Source organism: Bos indicus x Bos taurus, chromosome 4 (genome assembly GCF_003369695.1).
Source record: "Bos indicus x Bos taurus breed Angus x Brahman F1 hybrid chromosome 4, Bos_hybrid_MaternalHap_v2.0, whole genome shotgun sequence".
NCBI classification, from domain to species: domain Eukaryota; kingdom Metazoa; phylum Chordata; class Mammalia; order Artiodactyla; family Bovidae; genus Bos; species Bos indicus x Bos taurus.
In genome coordinates this window covers 112466695-112486262 of record NC_040079.1, presented here as the reverse complement: position 1 = coordinate 112486262, position 19568 = coordinate 112466695, and the positions used below count along the sequence as shown (strand labels likewise).

The following is a 19568-nucleotide window of genomic DNA, read 5'->3' as shown; positions in this document are numbered from 1 at the left end:
CACACTTCGGAGCCAGTCCGTCTGCCCTCAAAACAAACCACCCACATTCCAGCCACTGGTTTGGGCGGCTTCCTATCCTGTGTTCAGTCACTAAGCCGTGTCTGACTGACTCTTTGAGACCCCATGGACTGCAGCACAGGAGGCTCCTCTGTCCTCTGTTTCCCAGAGTTTGCTCAAATTTATGTCCAATGAGTCAGTGATGCTATCTCACCATCTCATCCCACCATTTCTGAAATGAGGAATATACCCTGCACAGCTCCCATGGTGGTTGTAAAACAGAACAGTGCCTTGCCCACAATAAGAGAACTATTTTCTGCTCTTTTATCAAAATCCCTTCTGGTCATGTAGTGATGAGTGCATTGGAATAGACAAGCCTCTTCTATATTTCACATATTTCTAAAATTTACAGGAGAGGGGAATTTGTCATCAGGGGAGCTAATTCCTCTCGGAACACATGTGCTGACATCTTAGAAACCTCTGAGTAAGCAGCTATTCTATCTGCAAAAATCACTTGCCATTTTATGAAAGAAATGAAGCCAGTTCCTAATTGGCGACTATTAAGATAACTTTTCTCTGTGGAGGCGCTCAGCACAGCGAGCTCGCAAGACAGCTGAGGATCAGAAGCGATTGCTCTGGAAGACAGCAAGCTTCACTGTCTTAACAAGAATGCTTTCAAAGGGCATGCTTCCCCCGCCTCCCCGGGACAACAGGGAAGCTAGCTTTGAGCGCTCGCCAAGCATCCACCTCTTTAATCAGAAACCAGCCATGGGAGCTGGCGGAGATGAACACCCATTAAAGGCTGAGCCAGCAACTAGCCCTGGATGTCAAGAGCTGCTTAAACTGTGGTGAGCAGGGTCCTTTGGGCAGACACGTGTCTTTGCTTTATTGAGATGGGAGGTGGGTGAGTGGACTAGCACCCCTCTAGGGACATGGAAAAATCTCATTCTGGTTTCACTTCAAGTCACAGAGCATAAATAAGAAGGGAAGGCTGCGGCACGGCATGGCAGCACAGAGAATGAATTTTCATGGGCTGGTGAAGGAGATGGCTGTGGGTTTGTCTCCTGGGAACCCCATGATTGCTCCATCTCCTGCAGAAGCTCATTGAAAATGCATCCCACACGCCCCTTATTTCTGCTCCAACTTCAGAATCTAGACAGGCAAGCAGCACCTCACACCCTCCACAGTGAGGTGCAGAAGAGGTAAAACCACTGCCAGTCTGAGGCCCCCTGGCCTGAGCTGTCAGTTAAGACTGTCAGCTCCGCCTCGCTGGCCACAGCTGGAAGCGACAGAAGGGCGGCTGCTTCTGGTTCTCTCAGTGGCACCCACTCCCTCAGCCCCGAAGGGAAGGGGGACTCTGTGGCTCCTGCCACACATCTGCCCCCTGGACCCCCCAGAAAGGAGATGCAGAACCCTCCAGAAAGGTGCCCAGGCATGCGGCTGGCAGCCCCCTCAACAGGAAGTCATCCTTTCCATCCACCCACCAAATCCACACATGAGCTAAGTCCTTCTCCACAGGCCCTGGGATCCAAGTCTATGCTATTTGCTCTTCAGTATAAATTAACAGCCCACTAAATGTAAAAGATGCTTGGTGGGGGAGGGGGTCCTATAGAAAACAAGACTGCAGATGGCTGTGGGCTTTTACTCCTACCCACGGCTTCTTCTCTGGGCAGGGACCTATTCTAAATATACATCATGAATATCTGTGTTAACTTCATATCTGTGTTAACTTCAGTGTGACAATATTGGAAATATATTTCAGGGACACTTAATCTGACACTGCGGATCCTCATCACAGGCTGAGAGAGCTGGCCTGGGACCCGGGTGTTGCCACGCACTCCTCTGCTGGTCCCTCTTTCAGGAAACCCCAGGAGGCTCTTACCTTGGGGATAGACTGCTTTGGAATCCCATGGAGGCAGCAGTAGTAGTGCAGGTGCTCCCAGCCCGTCAGGAGCTCGTCCAGGGCATCCTGCTGCGGACAGTAGCCAATGCGGATGCCGGCTGCACCAGCAAGAGACAGATTCACATCCTCTCTGCCAAGAGAAGAAGCAGCATACAGAAGATCCAACTTCCTGGACAAACATCACCCATTTCTTAAAACCGGCTCACCGGTCACAAGCTTGTGGCAGTTTGTGCTGTATACTAAGCGCGTGCTAAGTCACCTCAGTCGTGTCCAAGTCTTTGTGACCCTATGGGTTGCAGCCCTCCAGGCTCCTTTGTCCATGGGATTCTCCAGGCAAGAATACTGCAGTGGGTTGCCAAGCCCTCCTCCACGGGATCTTCCTGACCCAGGGATCAAACCCATATCCTTAGATCTTCTGACTTGACAGGCAGGCTCTTTACCACGAGCACCACCTGGGAAGCCCTGTTGCAGTTTGTCTAATTCAATTAGTTAACTTAGTATAAATGGGTTCAGTGAACTAGTAGCAGTCCATGTGTGGGTAGGACAGACCTAGCTCTAATGCCACGAATGCTCTGGATGTCAAAGAACAGGCATAAGGCATAGAGCTTCCCAGCATCATCTGGCTGCACATAAGGTTTGGTTTGTGCCCTCCAAGAGTCTGTTTCCCCAGTGGAACTTCTGTGATCAAATCCCACTGGCCTCCAAAGTCAAATTCCCTAGGGGTTTGGCAACAGTGCCTGCTGCTCCATAAATGGCCATCACAGCTATTATTCCCCCAACCAAAACAATTTATATGAACATCTAATAAATCCATGGTGAGGCTATCACTCAGTACCACATTTTTTAAAATCACTTTTACAATAGCAATAATATATATCTGACTGAACATACAGAAAAATAGAGGCTAAAAGGAAAAATTCATGGTCTCAGCCCTCAGGTAATATCTACCATTGATATGCTCCTGCTAATCCTTTAAGTGTAGCAATGCTCCACGAGTACTTGCTGAGGATTATACAAAACTGTACTTACTCAAAGGAAAAGAGCTCCTGTTTTATCCTAATTTTATTATTAATAGATATTCATCATGGACCTTTTTAAACTACTCAAATGTGATCACATTTAACATGAAACACTGATGTCTTTCTATGCATTTTTACATAGATAGAATCATAAAGTCTATAAATTTTCCTGAGAACACTTCAGAAAGGAAAATTTACAGTTTCAAAATGGAACATTATGTAAAGAAAAACTTGCTGAGAAATCATGACTACTACAGAAGCTGTTATGATCATCTTTCATTTAAAAAAAAGTGAATCTAGTCATTCAATGACTAAAAAAGCAAAATGGATGTCTGAGGAGGCCTTAAAAATAGCTGTGAAAAGAAGAGAAGTGAAAAGCAAAGGAGAAAAGGAAAGATATACCCATTTGAATACAGAGTTCCAAAGAACAGAAAGGAGAGATAAGAAAGCCTTCTTCAGTGATCAGTGCAAAGAAATAGAGGAAAACAACAGAATGGGAAAGACTAGAGATCTCATCAAGAAAGTTAGACATACCAAGGGAACATTTCATGCAAAGATGGGCTCAATAAAGAACAGAAATGGTATGGACCTAACAGAAGCAGAAGATATTAAGAAGAGGTGGCAAGAACACACAGAAGAACTGTACAAAAAAGATCTTCATGACCCAGATAATCATGATGGTGTGATCACTGACCTAGAGCCAGACATCCTGGAATGCGAAGTCAAGTGGGCCTTAGAAAGCATCACTACGAACAAAGCTAGTGGAGGTAATGGAATTCCAGCTGAGCTATTCCAAATCCTGAAAGATGATTCTGTGAAAGTGCTGCACTCAATATGCCAGCAAATTTGGACAACTCAGCAGTGGCCACAGGACTGGAAAAGGTCAGTTTTCATTCCAATCCCAAATAAAGGCAATGCCAAAGAATGTTAAAACTACCATACAATTGTACTCATCTCACATGCTAGTAAAGTAATGTTCAAAATTCTCCATGTCAGGCTTCAATAATACATGAACCATGAACTTCCAGATGTTCAAGCTGGTTTTAGAAAAGGCAGAGGAACCAGAGATCAAACTGCCAACATCTGCTGGATCATCAAAAAAGCAAGAGAGTTCCAAAAAAACAGCTATTTCTGCTTTATTGACTATGCCAAAACCTTTGACTGTGTGGATCACAATGAACTGTGGAAAATTCTGAAAGGGATGGGAATACCAGAGCACCTGACCTGCCTCTTGAGAAACCTGTATGCAGGTCAGGAAGCAATAGTTAGAACTGGACATGAAACAACAGACTGGTTCCAAATAGGAAAAGGAGTATGTCAAGGCTGTATATTGTCACCCTGCGTATTTAACTTCTATGCAGAGTACATCATGAGAAATGCTGGGCTGGAGGAAGCACAAGCTGGATTCAAGACTGCTGGGAGAAATATCAATAACCTCAGATACGCAGATGATACCACCCTTATGGAAGGGCGAAGAAGAACTAAAGAGCTTCTTGATGAAAGTGAAAGGAGAGTGAAAAAGGTGGTTTAAAGCTCAACATTCAGAAAACTAAGATCATGGCATCTGGTCCCATCACTTCATGGCAAATAGATGGGGAAACAGTGGAAACAGTGGCTGACCTTATTTTGGGGAGCTCCAAAATCACTGCAGATGGTGACTGCAGCCATGAAATAAAAGACACTTACTCCTTGGAAGAAAAGTTATGACCAACCTAGACAGGAGAAGGAAATGGTAACCCACTCCAGTGTTCTTGCCTGGAGAATCCCAGGGACAGAGGAGCCTGGTAGGAGGCCGTCTATGGGGTCGCACAGAGTCAGACACGACTGAAGTGACTTAGCAGGAGCAGACAGCATATTAAAAAGCAGAAACATTACTTTGCAAAACAAAGGTCCGTCTAGTCAAGGCTATGGTTTTTCAGTAGTCATGTATGGATGTGAGAGTTGGACTATAAAGAAAGCTGAGTGTCGAAAAATTGATGCTTTTGAACTGTGGTGCTGGAGAAGACTCTTGAGAGTCCCTTAGACTGCAAGGAGATCCAACCAGTCCATCCTAAAGGAAATCAGACCTGAATATTCATTGGAAGGACTGATGTTGAAGCTGAAACTCCAATACTTTGGCCACCTGATGCGAAGAACTGACTCATTTGAAAAGACTCTGATGCTGGGAAAGATTGAAGGCGAGAGAAGAAGGGGACGACAGAGGATGAGATGGTTGGATGGCATCACCGACTCAATGGACATGAGTTTGAGTAAACTCTGGGAGTTGGTGATGGACAGGGAGGCCTGGTGTGCTGCAGTCCATGGGGTCACAAAGAGTTGGACATGACTGAGTGACTGAATTGAACTGACTGAATGTTTTAATCTGTATTTAAGTGGTACAAGTACCTGGTAACAAGTAAACAATGCAAGAAAATTTGGTTTTGTGTAAAATTTTTCCCTAAATTTCAAATAGCAAAAATTTATTTCAGCCTGATTTTTGCTACTCTTTAGAAAATATGTTCATCTGTTCGATCACTCTTAGGAATTTTCTTTATCAGTGTATTTAAGAGATTTCACAAGACATACAGTGGTGTGTATCTTTTTCAGCAAATTTACTGGCATATTAGAATTTTTTATTTCAATATGTAACATCAGGTTTTGTTTTGAACCACTGCCTCTGGAAAAACTTCACTCAATAACTTTTTTTCTATCTTCTTTTTTATTTTTCATGGTGGTAAAAGACATTATACAAAATTTACCATTTTAGCCATTTTACATTTTAAGTATAAAATTTAGTGGAATATTAAAAGCATTCTATACACTCATCATTACTATTAACATCTAGTTCTAGAACATTTCCAATATCCTCAAAGGTAACCTCATAATTATTGATATATTTAAAATAAAGAAACAGAAACTTCAGTCAAACAAAGTTAGTTGAGGTGGCTCAGATGGTAAAAAATCTGTCTGCAATGTGGGAGACCCGGGTTCGATCCCTGCATTGGAAAGATCCCCTGGAGAAGGGAATGGCTACTTACTCCAATATTCTTGCCTGGAGAATTCCATAGACAGAGGAGCCTGGTGGGCTACAGTCCATGGGGTCATGGACTCAGACATGACTAGGTGGCTAACATACATAGGAGACCAGCAGGGAGCTCTCAAGCCCTGTGACAGCAGCAGGGCCCACAGGCAGAGGGACCTCTCTTCTGGCCTGGACTCAGCCAATGGAAAGTCAGCTGCAGGCTCCTTGTTACTGCTCCACCCACCCTCCCTTCCATTCTATAAAAGCTTTCTTTTCTGCATTTTACAGGGGGAATTGCCAATGCATTGCCATGGTTGCAGACCCCAAATCATAATTTCTTTGATGATCCCCCAAACCCACCCATGCTGGAAAAATAACCAGCAGTCTATTTATTCTATCTGTTTTAGATCAACATGCATGTATGAGTCATGCCTCATTTCCCTGTCCCTCCAGCCCCTCATCTTCTTTTTTAATCACCACTTTCCATTTTGTATATGTGAAAACTAAACCCTGCAAGGCACTGCTGCCTTGAACTGGCTACAGAACCAGTTCTAACACCTTTATGTGGCCCATACAAGTCTACCATTGTTTTCATTCTTTAACACTTTTGTACAAAGATAAATTGACAATATAAAAAAGGAAGAGAGGAGGTTATTACCTTTTTAACTAATCGGTTTAATTTTTAGAGTGGTTTAGGTTTATGGGAAAGTGGAATAGAAAGTACAGGAAGATGAAGGAGGTCACCTAGAATCACCCCCCTCCAATCATCATCTTCATTGCTATGGCACATTTGTTAAAACTGACTGATACTCCTATTAACAAATGTCCACAATCCACCCTGGGGCTTGCATTTTGAGTTGAACATGCTGTGGGCTTTGTCAGAGTCATGATGTCAGGCACCCAAAGAAGCACACAGGTCAGCTTCACTGCCCTAAAGTCTGTGCTCAGCCTCTCCACCCCTCTCTCCATCTTCCCTGGAAACCACTGATCTTTCATTGTCTCCATAGCTCTGACTCTTATTACAGATCACAATAGAGTTGAAATTACACAGATATATAGTCCTTCCAGATGGGCTTGTTTTACTTAGTAATATGCATTTAAGTTTCTTCCACAACTTTTCATAGCTTAATACTGAACTGTACTCCTAAAAATTGTCACGATGGTGAAGATTATGCTGTGTGTGTTTTACAACAAATTTTTTAAAGATATACTATGCAAACGGTATCCAAAAGCATTTTGGAGTGGCTATACTAGTATCAGACAAAATAAATTGTAGTATAAAACTTGATAGACACACAGAAAAGCACATAATAATAAAAGCCTCAATTCCTTGGGAAAATGTAACAAATATTAACATGTTTTTACCTTAGAACAGAGCCCCCAAATACATGAGGAAAAACTGACAGAAGTAAAGAAGAAACAATTTAACAATAAAAGTTGGAATCTTCAGAATATCACATCTGATAATGGATAGAAAAATCAGACAGACAAATCAAGAAGGAAACAGAGAACCTGAACAACACTATAACCAACTGGACCAAGAGACTTTTATAGAATTCCTCACCCACAACAGCAGATGGACATTCCTTTCTGATGCTCTTAAAACATTTTCCAGATAAAATATTTGTGAGCTTATTAAAAAAATCAATATACGCTTTCTGACTACAATAGAATGAAATTAGAAATAGAAAAAGAAGGAAATTTGAGAGGACCACAAATATGTAAAATTTAAATGACATGCTCCCAAGAAAATGATATGCCAAAGAAGGAAAACTAGAAAATATTTTGAGATGACTAGAATAAATATAAAATATATAAAAATTTATGAGATTCATCTAAAGGAGTACATACAGGGAAAGAAACAGTTGCAATATATATATGAAAGAAAGTCAGTTTCAAAACAATAACCTAACATTCCCAGTAAGAAATTAGAAAAAATTACAGCAAGCTAAATCTAAAGCAATCTGAAGGGAAAAATATAAAATCACAACAAAAAATGAATATGAAAAATTATGGGGAAAATCAACAAAACAAAATGTTGGTTCTTTGAAAAAACACAAGAGGATCCACAGGCTAGACTGACCAAAGAAAAAGGAGAGAAGATTCAAATTATTGAAATAAAAATCAAAGAGGAGACATTAGTATTAAACTAAACAAGAGGCATTAGTATTAAACTTACAGAAATAAAAAAATTTATAAGGGAATACTGTAAATATTGTACAGCAAAAAATTAGATCCATACCTCACCCCATATGTAAAAATCAACTCACAATTGATTAAAAAGAAAACTTAAACATAGGAACCAAAATTATGACGCTCTTAGAAGGAAACATATGCCTGAATCTTCCTGATCTTGGAGAAAGCAATAATTCCTAGATATGACACAAAAAGGATAAGCAACAATAGAAAAGACAGCATCTATCCAGATGCTACTGAAAAAAAAAAAAAAAACTGTTAGAATGAATCACCAAATTCAGTAAAACTTCAGGATTCAAAATCAGTGTGTAATATATGAATTCTTTAAGTAGATGAGAGAAATCTTTCCACATTATATATTATATATCAAGTCATCACCATATGCACTTTAAACATATTAAAATTTTATCAATTATACCACAATGAATCTGAAAAAATACAAAAAAGATAAATTGCATAAAACTGAAATTTAATTTTTTGTGTTTCAAAACACTATCAAGAATATAAAAGATAACCCATGCAAATGGAGAAAGTTTTTGTAAATCATATATCTAATAATGGGCTGACTCTAGAATGTAAACAACTCATACTACTCAATAATTTTTAAAAAGTGACCCAATTTGAAAAATGTTCAAAGGATCTGAATGTATATTTCTTCAAAGAAGATGTACTGCTGCTGCTGCTGCTGCTAAGTCGCTTCAGTCGTGTCCGACTTTGTGCGACCCCACAGACGGTGGCCTACCAGGCTCCCCCATCCCTGGGATTCTCCAGGCAAGAACACTGGGGTGGGTTGCCATTTCCTTCTCCAAATAACCAATAAACATAGAAAAAGTTGTCAGCATCATTAGTCATTAGAGAAACACAAATCAAAGCCATAATAACATACAGTTCACACCCCATGGGATGGCCATAATAAAAAACAAGAAACATGGTACATGTTGGTGAGGAGGTAGAGAAATCGGAACCCTCGTATATGACTACCAGGAATGGTGTAGCTGCTTTGGAAAACAGTTTGGCAGTTTCTCAAATGCTACGCTTAGATACCTAGCTATACAACCCAGTATTCCACTTCTGGTTATACACTCAATAGACCTGAATACATATGTCTGATAAAATATGTACATTAATGTTCATAGAAGCTTACTCATAATAACAAAACAAGCAGAGAACCAAATGTCCTTCAACTGATGTGTGGATAAACAAAATTTGAAAGACTCATACCATTAAGTACTGTTGTCATAAACAGGAGTGAAGGACCGACACAGGCTGCAACACAAACGAACCTTGGAAACACGCTAGGTGAGAGAAGCCAAACATAAAAGGCTATATGCTGTGTGATTCCATTCTTACAGATGTCTGTAATAGGCAAATTCACAGAGACAGAGAGCAGACTGATAGCTGCCACAGGGAGGAGGGACAACAGGGAATGGCCACTTGAAAATGGGCATTTCCCTGGCAGTCCAGTGGTTAGGACTCCACCCTTCTACTGCAGGAGGCACAGGTTCGATTCCTAGTGAGGGAAATAAGATCCTGTATGCCAAGCAGCATGGTGAAAAAAAAAGTGATGAAAATGATACAGAATTAGTAGAAATAGTTGCATAACTTTGTGAATTACTAAAAACCACCAAATTTCTACACTTAAAGGTATGAATTTTATGGTATATGAATCATAGAGCAAAACAGTTTGTCAGTAGCCACAAAGGCTGAAAACGCACATGCTCCCTGCAAACAGCCATGTTCCTTAATATGTATACAACTGGGATGCCTTATATGTTCCCCAACAAATGCAATGGTGCCAAGAGCTGACTCATTGGAAAAGACCCTGATGCTGGGAAAGACAGAGGGCAGGAGAGGAAGGCAGTGACAGGATGAGATGGCTGGATGACATCATTGACTCAATGGACATGAGTTTGAGCAAATTCTGGGAGATAGTGAGGGACAGGGAAGCCTGGCATGCTGCAGCCTACGGGGGTCACAACGAGTCTGACGTGACTGAGCAACTCAACAACAATAAATGCTCACAACACGTCTCTGTTAATATTAACCAAGTGAACTACTGCAACACGTAACAACACGATGCATCTCACAAACACAACACTGCTGGAAAGGAGCCCCTCACCAAAGCATATGCTGTATCACTTCATGTCTATAAAGTTTTAAAACAGGAGAACTATAATCTAGGTGATAAAAGTCAGAACACTGCTTTAGTTTGGATAAGGGCTCTTGACTGAGTTTGTGATGGTGGTTTCTGGGTCCTGGCAAAGGTTAATTTCTTGCTTATGTGCTTATCTGGGTGGGCTAACATGATGAAAACCCACCACACCTTATACACTGAGACGTTCTAGGTATTAAATATCTCAATGCAAAGTTTTCATTTAAAAAACTGTTGTACATGTTAATTTATAAGACTCCCTGGTGGCTCAGATAGTAAAGAATCCACCTGCAATGCCAGAGAACTGGGTTCAATGCCTGGGTTGGGAAGATACCCTGGAGTAGGGCATGGCAAGCCATTCTAGTATTCTTGCCTGGAGAATCCCCATGGACAGAGGAACCTAGTAGGCTACAGCCGGTGGGGTTGCAAAGAGTTGGACATGACTGAGTGACTAAGTACAGCACACAACACAATTTTTACTGTTTAAGAAGTGAAGTGAAGTGAAAGTCACTCAGTTGTGTCCGACTCTTTGCAACCCCATGTTCTATGTAGACCATGGAGTTCTCCAGGCCAGAATACTGGAGTGGGTATCCTTTCCCTTCTCCAAAGGATCTTTCCAACCCAGGGATTGAACCCAGGTCTCCTACATGGCAGGCTGATTCTTTACCAGCTGAGCCACAAGGGAAGCCCAAGAATACTGAAGTGGGTTCAGTTCAGTTCAATTCAGTCATTCAGTAATGTCCAACTCTTTGTGACCCCATGGACTGCAGCACGCCAGGCCTCCCTGTCCATCACCAACTCCTGGAGTTTACCCAAACTCAGGTCCATTGAGTCAGTGATGCCATCCAACCATCTCATCCTCTGTCTTCCCTTTCTCTTCCTGCCTTCAATCTTTCCCAGCATCAGGGTCTTTTCTAATGAGTCAATTCTTCACATCAGGTGGCCAAAGTATTGGAGCTTCGGCTTCAGCATCAGTCCTTCTAATGAATATTCAGTACTGATTTCCTTTAGGATGGATTGGTTTGATCTCCTTGCAGTCCAAGGGACTCTCAAGAGTCTTCTCCAACACCACAGTTTAAAAGCATCAATTCTTCAGTATTCAGCTCTCTTTATAGTTCAACTCTCACATCCATACATGACTACTAGAAAAACCAGAGCTTTGACTAGATGGACCTTTGTCAGTAAAGTAATGTCTCTGCTTTTTAATATGCTGTCTAGCTTTTCTTCCAAGGATCATGGCTGGAGTCACCATCTGCAGTGATTTTGAAGCCCAAAAAAATAGTCTTTCACTGTTTCCACTATTTCCCCATCTATTTGCCATGAAGTGATGGGACCAGATGCCATGACCCTAGTTTTCTGAATGTTGAATTTTAAGCCAACTTTTTCACTCTCCTCTTTCACTTTCATCAAGAGACTCTTTAGTTCTTCTTCGCTTTCTGCCATAAGGGTGGTGTCATCTGCATATCTGTAGCCTATCCCTTCTCAAGCAGATCTTCCCAATCCAGAAATCTTACCCTAAGTTCTGCAGAAGTAAGTTTTCATGGTTTCCTGAAACAACTTTCCCCATCTCAAGTCTTTGACAATTTAACAATATAAAGCTTGTATGAATTTAAACATTCTGACCATTTAAAGAGATGGAATAGCTTTTTCAATTAACCTTTTCAATATTCAGTGGGCTTAGGACTTTCTGCCCACACCCTGCCTGTAACCCTCCAGTTGGTATCTTTGAATTTGGGAAAGTGGAAGTGTTAGTCACTCTGTCGTGTCTGACTCTTTGAGACCTTATGGACTGTAACCTACCAAGTTTCTAGTCCGTTGGATTCTCCCGGCAAGAATACTGGAATAAGTTGCCATGCCCTTCTCCAGGGGATCTTCCTGACCCAGGGACTGAATTCACGTCTCTTACATCTACTGCACTGGCAGGTGGGTTCTTTACCACTAGTGCCAGTGTTGGTATCTCTGAACTTGGAAAGAGGTGAACAATTCAGAGTAAGTGAGTGATGGTGGGCTGGGGAGGCAGGGGTCCAGCCATGGAAAGAGTCTGGTCCTTTTTCTTTTCAGACTTACTCGTTACTTAGCCCAGTGACTGCAGCCTAAGTTCTAGTCACACAGGACTGATAGCTTTTAACTAAGGACAAGATTTCACAATGGAGTGAGATAAAGTGCTTTTACCCTCTCCTTTTAGAGCAGGGCGTCTTCTGCCTGCTATGCGATTAAAATGTTTGCATTTGCTTTGAGTGAGAAGGAATCGCCTCCCTGCTCACATCTGGCACGGGACAGTTGTCAGTTCTACAGTTCTTATTATGAACTGGCATTCATCTCTGTGGGGCTCCTGAACCGCAGCGGAGCTAGTTGCTCAGACAGCATTAAAGACACATGAAGTCAAAGCAGGTCAAGGCTTTCCTTAGCTCTATCTCATTAGCTTAAATACCTGCTGCTTCGTAACTAGAAAACATTTTTTATCAAAATTTCGGGGGAAATAAGGCCTCGAAGAGATCAACCTGACACCTCAAGTTCAGCTTGAACATGACTCACTTTCAATGACATCAAGTTATAAACCAGAGATGGAGTGGGCACAGCCTTGTGAAAACATACATACAAATAAAATCATCTATACCATTTTTTCGGCCTTCCCAGGTAGTGCTACTGGTAAAGAACCCACCTGCCAATGCAGGAGACATAAGAGATGCGGGTTTGATCCCTGGGTCAGAAAGATCCCCTGGAGGAGGGCATGGCAACCCACTCCAGTATTCTTGCCTGGAGAATCCCATGGACAGAGGAGCCTGATGGGCTACTGTCCACTGCGTCATAAAGAACTGGACATGACTGAAGCAACTCAGTATACATGCACATACCATTTCTCTATATTCAACATCTAGATCTCACATGCAAAGCAGAAACAGTGATACGAATGGGAAAGCAAACATATGAATGTCAGGGGGAAGGGTGAATTGGATGAACTGGGAGATGGGATTGACATATACCCACTACTGATACTATGCATAAAATGGATAACCAGCGAGAACCTACTGTGTAGCTCAAGGGTCTCTGCTCAGTGCTCTGCGGTGACCTGAATGGAAAGGAAGTCCAACAAAGAGGAGATACGTGTACGTATGGCTGACTCACCTTGCTGTGCAGTAGAAGCTAACATGACACTGTAAAGCAACTACACTCCAATAAAAGTTAATTAAAAAACACACACACACACACATGAGAAAAAAATACAATACCCCTGTATGTACAAAAGGGCATCATATGACAATGAAGCTATGGAGTAAGGCCAGAGTACAGGACCAAACCAGAGTTCATTCTAACTGACCTAAAAGAAGATGAACCTGCGGATATTAATCTCCCAACTCATCTGTGAGTGATGCTAGCCAAACATTTTCCAAATCAAAATCACTGTCATGTGCTACTGGAAAATGCTCACATCTATTTTTCAGTTTCCACATACTTGCATTTCAGTTATCTCAAACTAATAAGAAAGGTCATAACACTGTATGCTTTATGCTCTAGTGCCGATCAGAAAGGCAAGACATTTTTCAGTTGAAGGTCTGACATAAGAATGAACTTCGAGTGGCTTTTACCATGATGCATGCTGACTAGGCTACTTTTCTCTTTATTTAATAACAGGGCATGAAATTATGAAAATTAAATAAAATGTCTGGAGCATTCTGAGAGGTCTTTACCAAACCAATGGTTTAATGTTGGGAAAGGTTTTACCAGGGTTTCGCTTTTCACTTCAGGCCATTAATTTTCTTTGTATCATCAGCAGTTTGTAAGCTGCCAAAATAGGTCAAAAAGAGCCAAGAAAGAACTGTTTGGTGGCCCTGGTTTGATCTGCTTTCCTGTCAGTATTTTAAACCTGTTTGCCCTCAAAATGCTTGATGTTTTGCTGACACCGTCCACATCTCACTGCAAGGTTACCCACTAATTCACCCCCATTCTGTTGTCAGGTGAGTGCAGGGCTGTCTTCAAACATGATTCCTGAGCAACTGGACTGTGAGTCAGTCTCACTGACTCCTGGACATGAGCCCTGTGTCAGGAGAAACCCCTGAGCCCAAGAACAAACTCAGCGACTGGATTTCCAGGAGGTGAACCCCCATGATGACTTGATGTGGCTTTACAGTGACATGATGCTGACATGTTGCTCTGTTTCTTAAATAGGAATCAATAACATGTTTTAGCTCCTTCTCTGAAGACAGAATAAGTTCATTCCCCTGGTTCACACATAAACACACACACTAACACACAGACACACACACACACAGAAACACACAGACATACCACACACAGCACACATATTCTACTGTCTACTACTCAGAGGACCTGACTTCTCTCAGGTCCTTCAGATCAGTACTTAAACACAAGCACACCTGCAACATTCAGAGAACACGGTCACTCTTTTAGGGAGTGCCTGGAGAATCCCATGGACAGAGGAGCCTGGTAGGCTGCAGTCCATGGGGTCGCTAGGAGTCGGACATGACTGAGTGACTTCACTTTCACTTTTCACTTTCATGCATTGGAGAAGGAAATGTCAACCCACTCCAGTGTTCTTGCCTGGAGAATCCCAGGGACGGGGGAGGCTGGTGGGCTGCTGTCTATGGGGTCGCAGAGTCGGACACGACTGAAGTGACTTAGCAGCAGCAGAAGCTATGACTTGTATTTATTTTTATTATCTCTTTGCAACTGACAAAGGGAGAAGCCAGCAACCTGATTAAGTAATGTCCTTTCAAAACAGTAAAATGATACCCAATCATATTTTTCTATGGCTGAGATTTTTGCCTTCCTGCCCAAGGCAACACTACAAACTTCTGGCAGCAAAGTGGCTCATTGCCTTAGACACATTGCTGGTGCACAAGTCTTCAATCTACTCATTTACTCCAGGAAAGATGAGGTGGATACACTGAAGACTTGTTCCTGAAGAACAAATGCTGGGATTCTGCCAGTCTCCTGCTGCACCATCACTGGTCTGTCCCTTCAGCGCTTTCTCACTTGACGCCAGACATGAAATGAGACATGCTGGTCCACGTGGGAAACCACGGGCATCAGCAGCGCCACCCTGTCTGCAGCACCGTGTCACCACACACACCCCTCCTCACGTCAGGGTTAAAGGCGGAATAAGCCACCAGAGCTCACAGGATCAGGACAGTAAGCCTGAGGGTCACTGGCTCACAGGATAATTGTAATATGTCTTGCATATATTTGTACCTATGTGGATTCAAATTATATTAAATGCACTATGAGTAGAAATACAGCATCTATTTCTGACTATAATACATATTGTCAGGAAGAGTGTTTTTTTTTGTTCTTTAAATAGTTTAAATTATTCTAATAGTGGGTAGCTCTGTTTAAAATTATACAAGGCTAAAAAATTTGACATTTTGATTCCACTGGTTTGACTCGGTGTGAATGGAATGCTAGATTTCTAAATAAAAAGAACAGATATGAAACAAGCAACAAAGATTTACTGTATAGCACAGGGAACTATGGCCAGTATCTTGTAATAAATAACGTATAATGGAAAATAATCTGAAAAATAATATTTGTGTATATCTATAACTGAATCACCTTGCTGTGCCCCTGAAGCACTGCATGTTAACTGTACTTCAATCATATATGTATGTATTAAGAAAAAATAAAATTTACAATGAATCTTCATATAAAGAAATACTAAAACACCAGGATATTCATAAAAAATTGACAAACTGGGAATGTTTATATCTCTACCTACTTAATAGTTGGAATATTTAAGCAGGGACCGGCAAAGTTGCTATAGTTTTTATTTTCTCAATGTGAGACTTGTAATGCCTACATTAGACATGTAAGTTACTTTACTATGTCATGTGTCAAAATCTACTGAGTCTCATAGAAAATAACAAGCTACAAATAATACTATTAGCAAAATAATTTCATTTTTAGTGCTAATAAGCTGTTGATACACAGCTGACATAAGATGATAATGCCTCAATTTTATGGCATTCTTTAAAGTTTTTGGAGTCACAGAAATTCTAACATATTTTCTTCAATTTAAAAAAAACAGTCTGGAAAACTTGATGTCATTATTTTACAAGTTTAGAGGTCAGATAAAAAGCTAATATATGAGTTACACTGCTTCACGTGGAGACACCGGTAAAGGTCTGACAACGAAGTGACACCAAAGTCTCTGCTTTTGTCCAGTTCTCACTCCTACATCAGTGATGCCGTATCACCTCCCACAAAAAAATGCTAGGGGTAAAAAGTGAAAGGAGAAAATTCATTAAAAAAAGGAAAAGAGGGGTGATGTCTGAAATTGGGAACATATGGACTTTGCTATTGTTTATGCTGAGGAGCATAAATAGGAAAAGGAGTACATCAAGGCTGTATATTGTCATCCTGCTTACTTAACTTATATGCAGAGTACATCATGAGAAATGCTGGGCTGGAAGAAGTACAAGCTGGAATCAAGATTGTCAGGGAGAAATATCAATAACCTCAGATATGCAGATGACACCACCCTTATGGCAGAAAGTGAAGAGGAACTAAAAAGCCTCTTGAAGAAAGTGAAAGTGGAGTAAAAAAGTTGGCTTAAAGCTCAACATTCAGAAAACTAAGATCATGGCATCTGGTCCCATCACTTCATGGGAAATAGACGGGGAGTCAGTGGAAACAGCGTCAGACTTTATTTTTGGGGCTCCCAAATCACTGCAGATGGTGACTGCAGCCATGAAATTAAAATAAGCTTACTCCTTGGAAGAAAAGTTATGACCAACCTAGATAGCATATTCAAAAGCAGAGACATTACTTTGCCAACAAAGGTCCGTCTAGTCAAGGCTATGGTTTTTCCTGTGGTCATGTATGGATGTGAGAGTTGGACTGTGAAGAAAGGTGAGCGCAGAAGAGTTGATGCTTTTGAACTGTGGTGTTGGAGAAGACTCTTGAGAGTCCCTTGGACTGCAAGGAGATCCAACCAGTCCATTCTGGAGGAGATCAGCCCTGGGATTTCTTTGGAAGGAATGATGCTAAAGCTGAAACTCCAGTACTTTGGCCACCTCATGCGAAGAGTTGACTCATTGGAAAAGACTCTGATGCTGGGAGGGATTGGGTGCAAGAGGAGAAGGGGACGACAGAGGATGAGATGGCTGGATGGCATCACTGACTCGATGGACGTGAGTCTGAGTGAACTCCGGGAGTTGGTGATGGACAGGGAGGCCTGGTGTGCTGCGATTCATGTGGTCGCAAAGAGTCAGACACGACTGAGCGACTGAACTGAATTTACTGATGCTGAGGAGATAATAGTCTCTATAAAGTATAAAATTATGTATTATATACAATTATATTTGTAGAAGAAACCAGAGAAGTTGAACACAGTCTGAAAACCCTCAAAATTGTCAGAAGAAATGTGAGGCATTCAGAAAATAAAAAAGGAGCATTCAACAGAAAACAAAAATAGACCAAGAAGAAATAGGGCATGTGAAAATCTCCTAGTGAATGAAATAAACCAGTGGAGAAACAAAACATTGCAGAACTTTGAAATGTCAAAATGAAAGCTCTTTCCAAAATGAAAAATCAAATGACTGCGCAAAATATATGGAAAATAACAAAATGAAATCATACGTGGAATACTGTCAAAAACAATGATCAGAGGAAAGTGCATGGATTTAAAATTTTCAGTAACAGAGAAGAACTAATTGGATTTAAATGAATTAAGCAGCATACTAAAAAAGCTAGAGAAAATTTAAAAGGACATTGAAGGAAAGAATACATAAAAATCAGAAATTAAATAATTGGAAACAAAAACTAGAAACAATTAATAGCTGATTTTATGAAAAAAGTAACCAAAAGATCCATTCCACTAAGGAAAAAAAAAAGATAAAAATCTCAAAGCTTAAAATGTGAAATAAAAACAATGACATTACAAATATAGAGGAAAGTAAAACAATAAGAAGACATTATTTTGCCCATATCAAAGCAAATAAACTTACATTTGGATGAAATTATTTTCCAGGAAATAGAAATAGCCCCCCCGACCCTAGGCTGGCAGCCAAAATGTAGACCAATTACCATTTCAGAAACTGAGAAATAGATGCTGATGACTAACTCCCATTCATTCCCTCTCCCTCCACACTGTCTAGGCAAGCAGGAGCACAGACTGAAGCATGAACCCTCCAGAGGGGTACCGGCCCACTGGGGAACCCAGTTACCCCAAAATCTACAGTCTTTGAGTATTTCTACCACATGTATGCACTGCATATTCCGAAACAGCTAAAAGGAGGGTGACAAATGCTGAAGCAACATCACAAAAATTATTTACCTGATAAAAAGAATGCAAAAAGGAAACTGATATTTTAGACCAAAGTATTAAATAGTATCCATACAAAGCCCACAGCCTTTAAAATATACTCTTTTGTGATCTTGAGGCTAAAAAGCATCATCCTTTCCCATGGAAATTATAATACATCAGTGTTATTACAGATAATACCAAATGTTTACTATTTATGCTAAATAATTGGATAATCATCTACCATATTCAAAGGCAACAATTTACATCAAAAGCACAACTTCATCCCTGTCTGTCTCAGGAAGCGTATTTACCTTTTACAGTTTTGTCTAGGAATAAAAAGGAAAAATAACATAAATATGATGCATTTGTCCCTTTTAGAAAAGAGCATATATTGCAGGGAACATAAGACTGAATATAAAATTTAAAAAAAGAAGAAACAACAGTAAAGCCCTGATCTTCTGCCCTCAGTGGTTTTTTTTTTTTTTTTTTTTTTTCCTCTCTTTTTTTTTTTTTTGGTTTTTAGTTTGCAACTCTACTGCTGGTTAACACTCCAATCTTCAGAAAATCTTGACTCACACTTCTCAATCTTCTTTCAATGCCCCTGTTCAAAATGTATGGCACTATGGTCCCAGAACTATTTGGGCCTCTTTCTTTTCTCCTCAACTCTTCTCTCCTGGTTTGGTTACCACTGAACCTTGCCTACATCTCGGAGAAAAAAATGTTAATTCATATTAATCCACATCAATTCTCACTTTACCTCATTATCAGTGTTACAACCAGAGGTCAAACTTCCATTTAAAAATTACATCCATAATGTTTACCTTAAAATGCCTCTATATGCATGTGTGCAAATCACTTCAGTCATGTGCAACTCTTTACAACCCCATGGACTGTAGCCCACCAGGCTCCTCTGTCCATAGGATTTCCCAGGCAAGAATATTGGAATGGGCAGCAATGCCCTCCTCTAGGGGATCTTCCTGACCCAGGGATCGAACTCCTGTCTCTTATGTCTCCTGCACTGGCAGGCAGGCTCCAGT

At 40.9% G+C, this 19568-nt stretch overlaps 1 protein-coding gene across 1 annotated transcript in view; it reads right to left on the bottom strand.

The window, feature by feature from the left end:
• ABCA13 (ATP binding cassette subfamily A member 13) overlaps positions 1-19568 on the bottom strand; it is a 353566-nt gene that overhangs the window by 43136 nt on the left and 290862 nt on the right. Inside the window, exon 47 of the mRNA XM_027538443.1 lies at positions 1880-2030. Coding sequence (XP_027394244.1) covers positions 1880-2030 — 151 coding nt within the window. The remainder of the gene's footprint in view (positions 1-1879; positions 2031-19568) is intronic.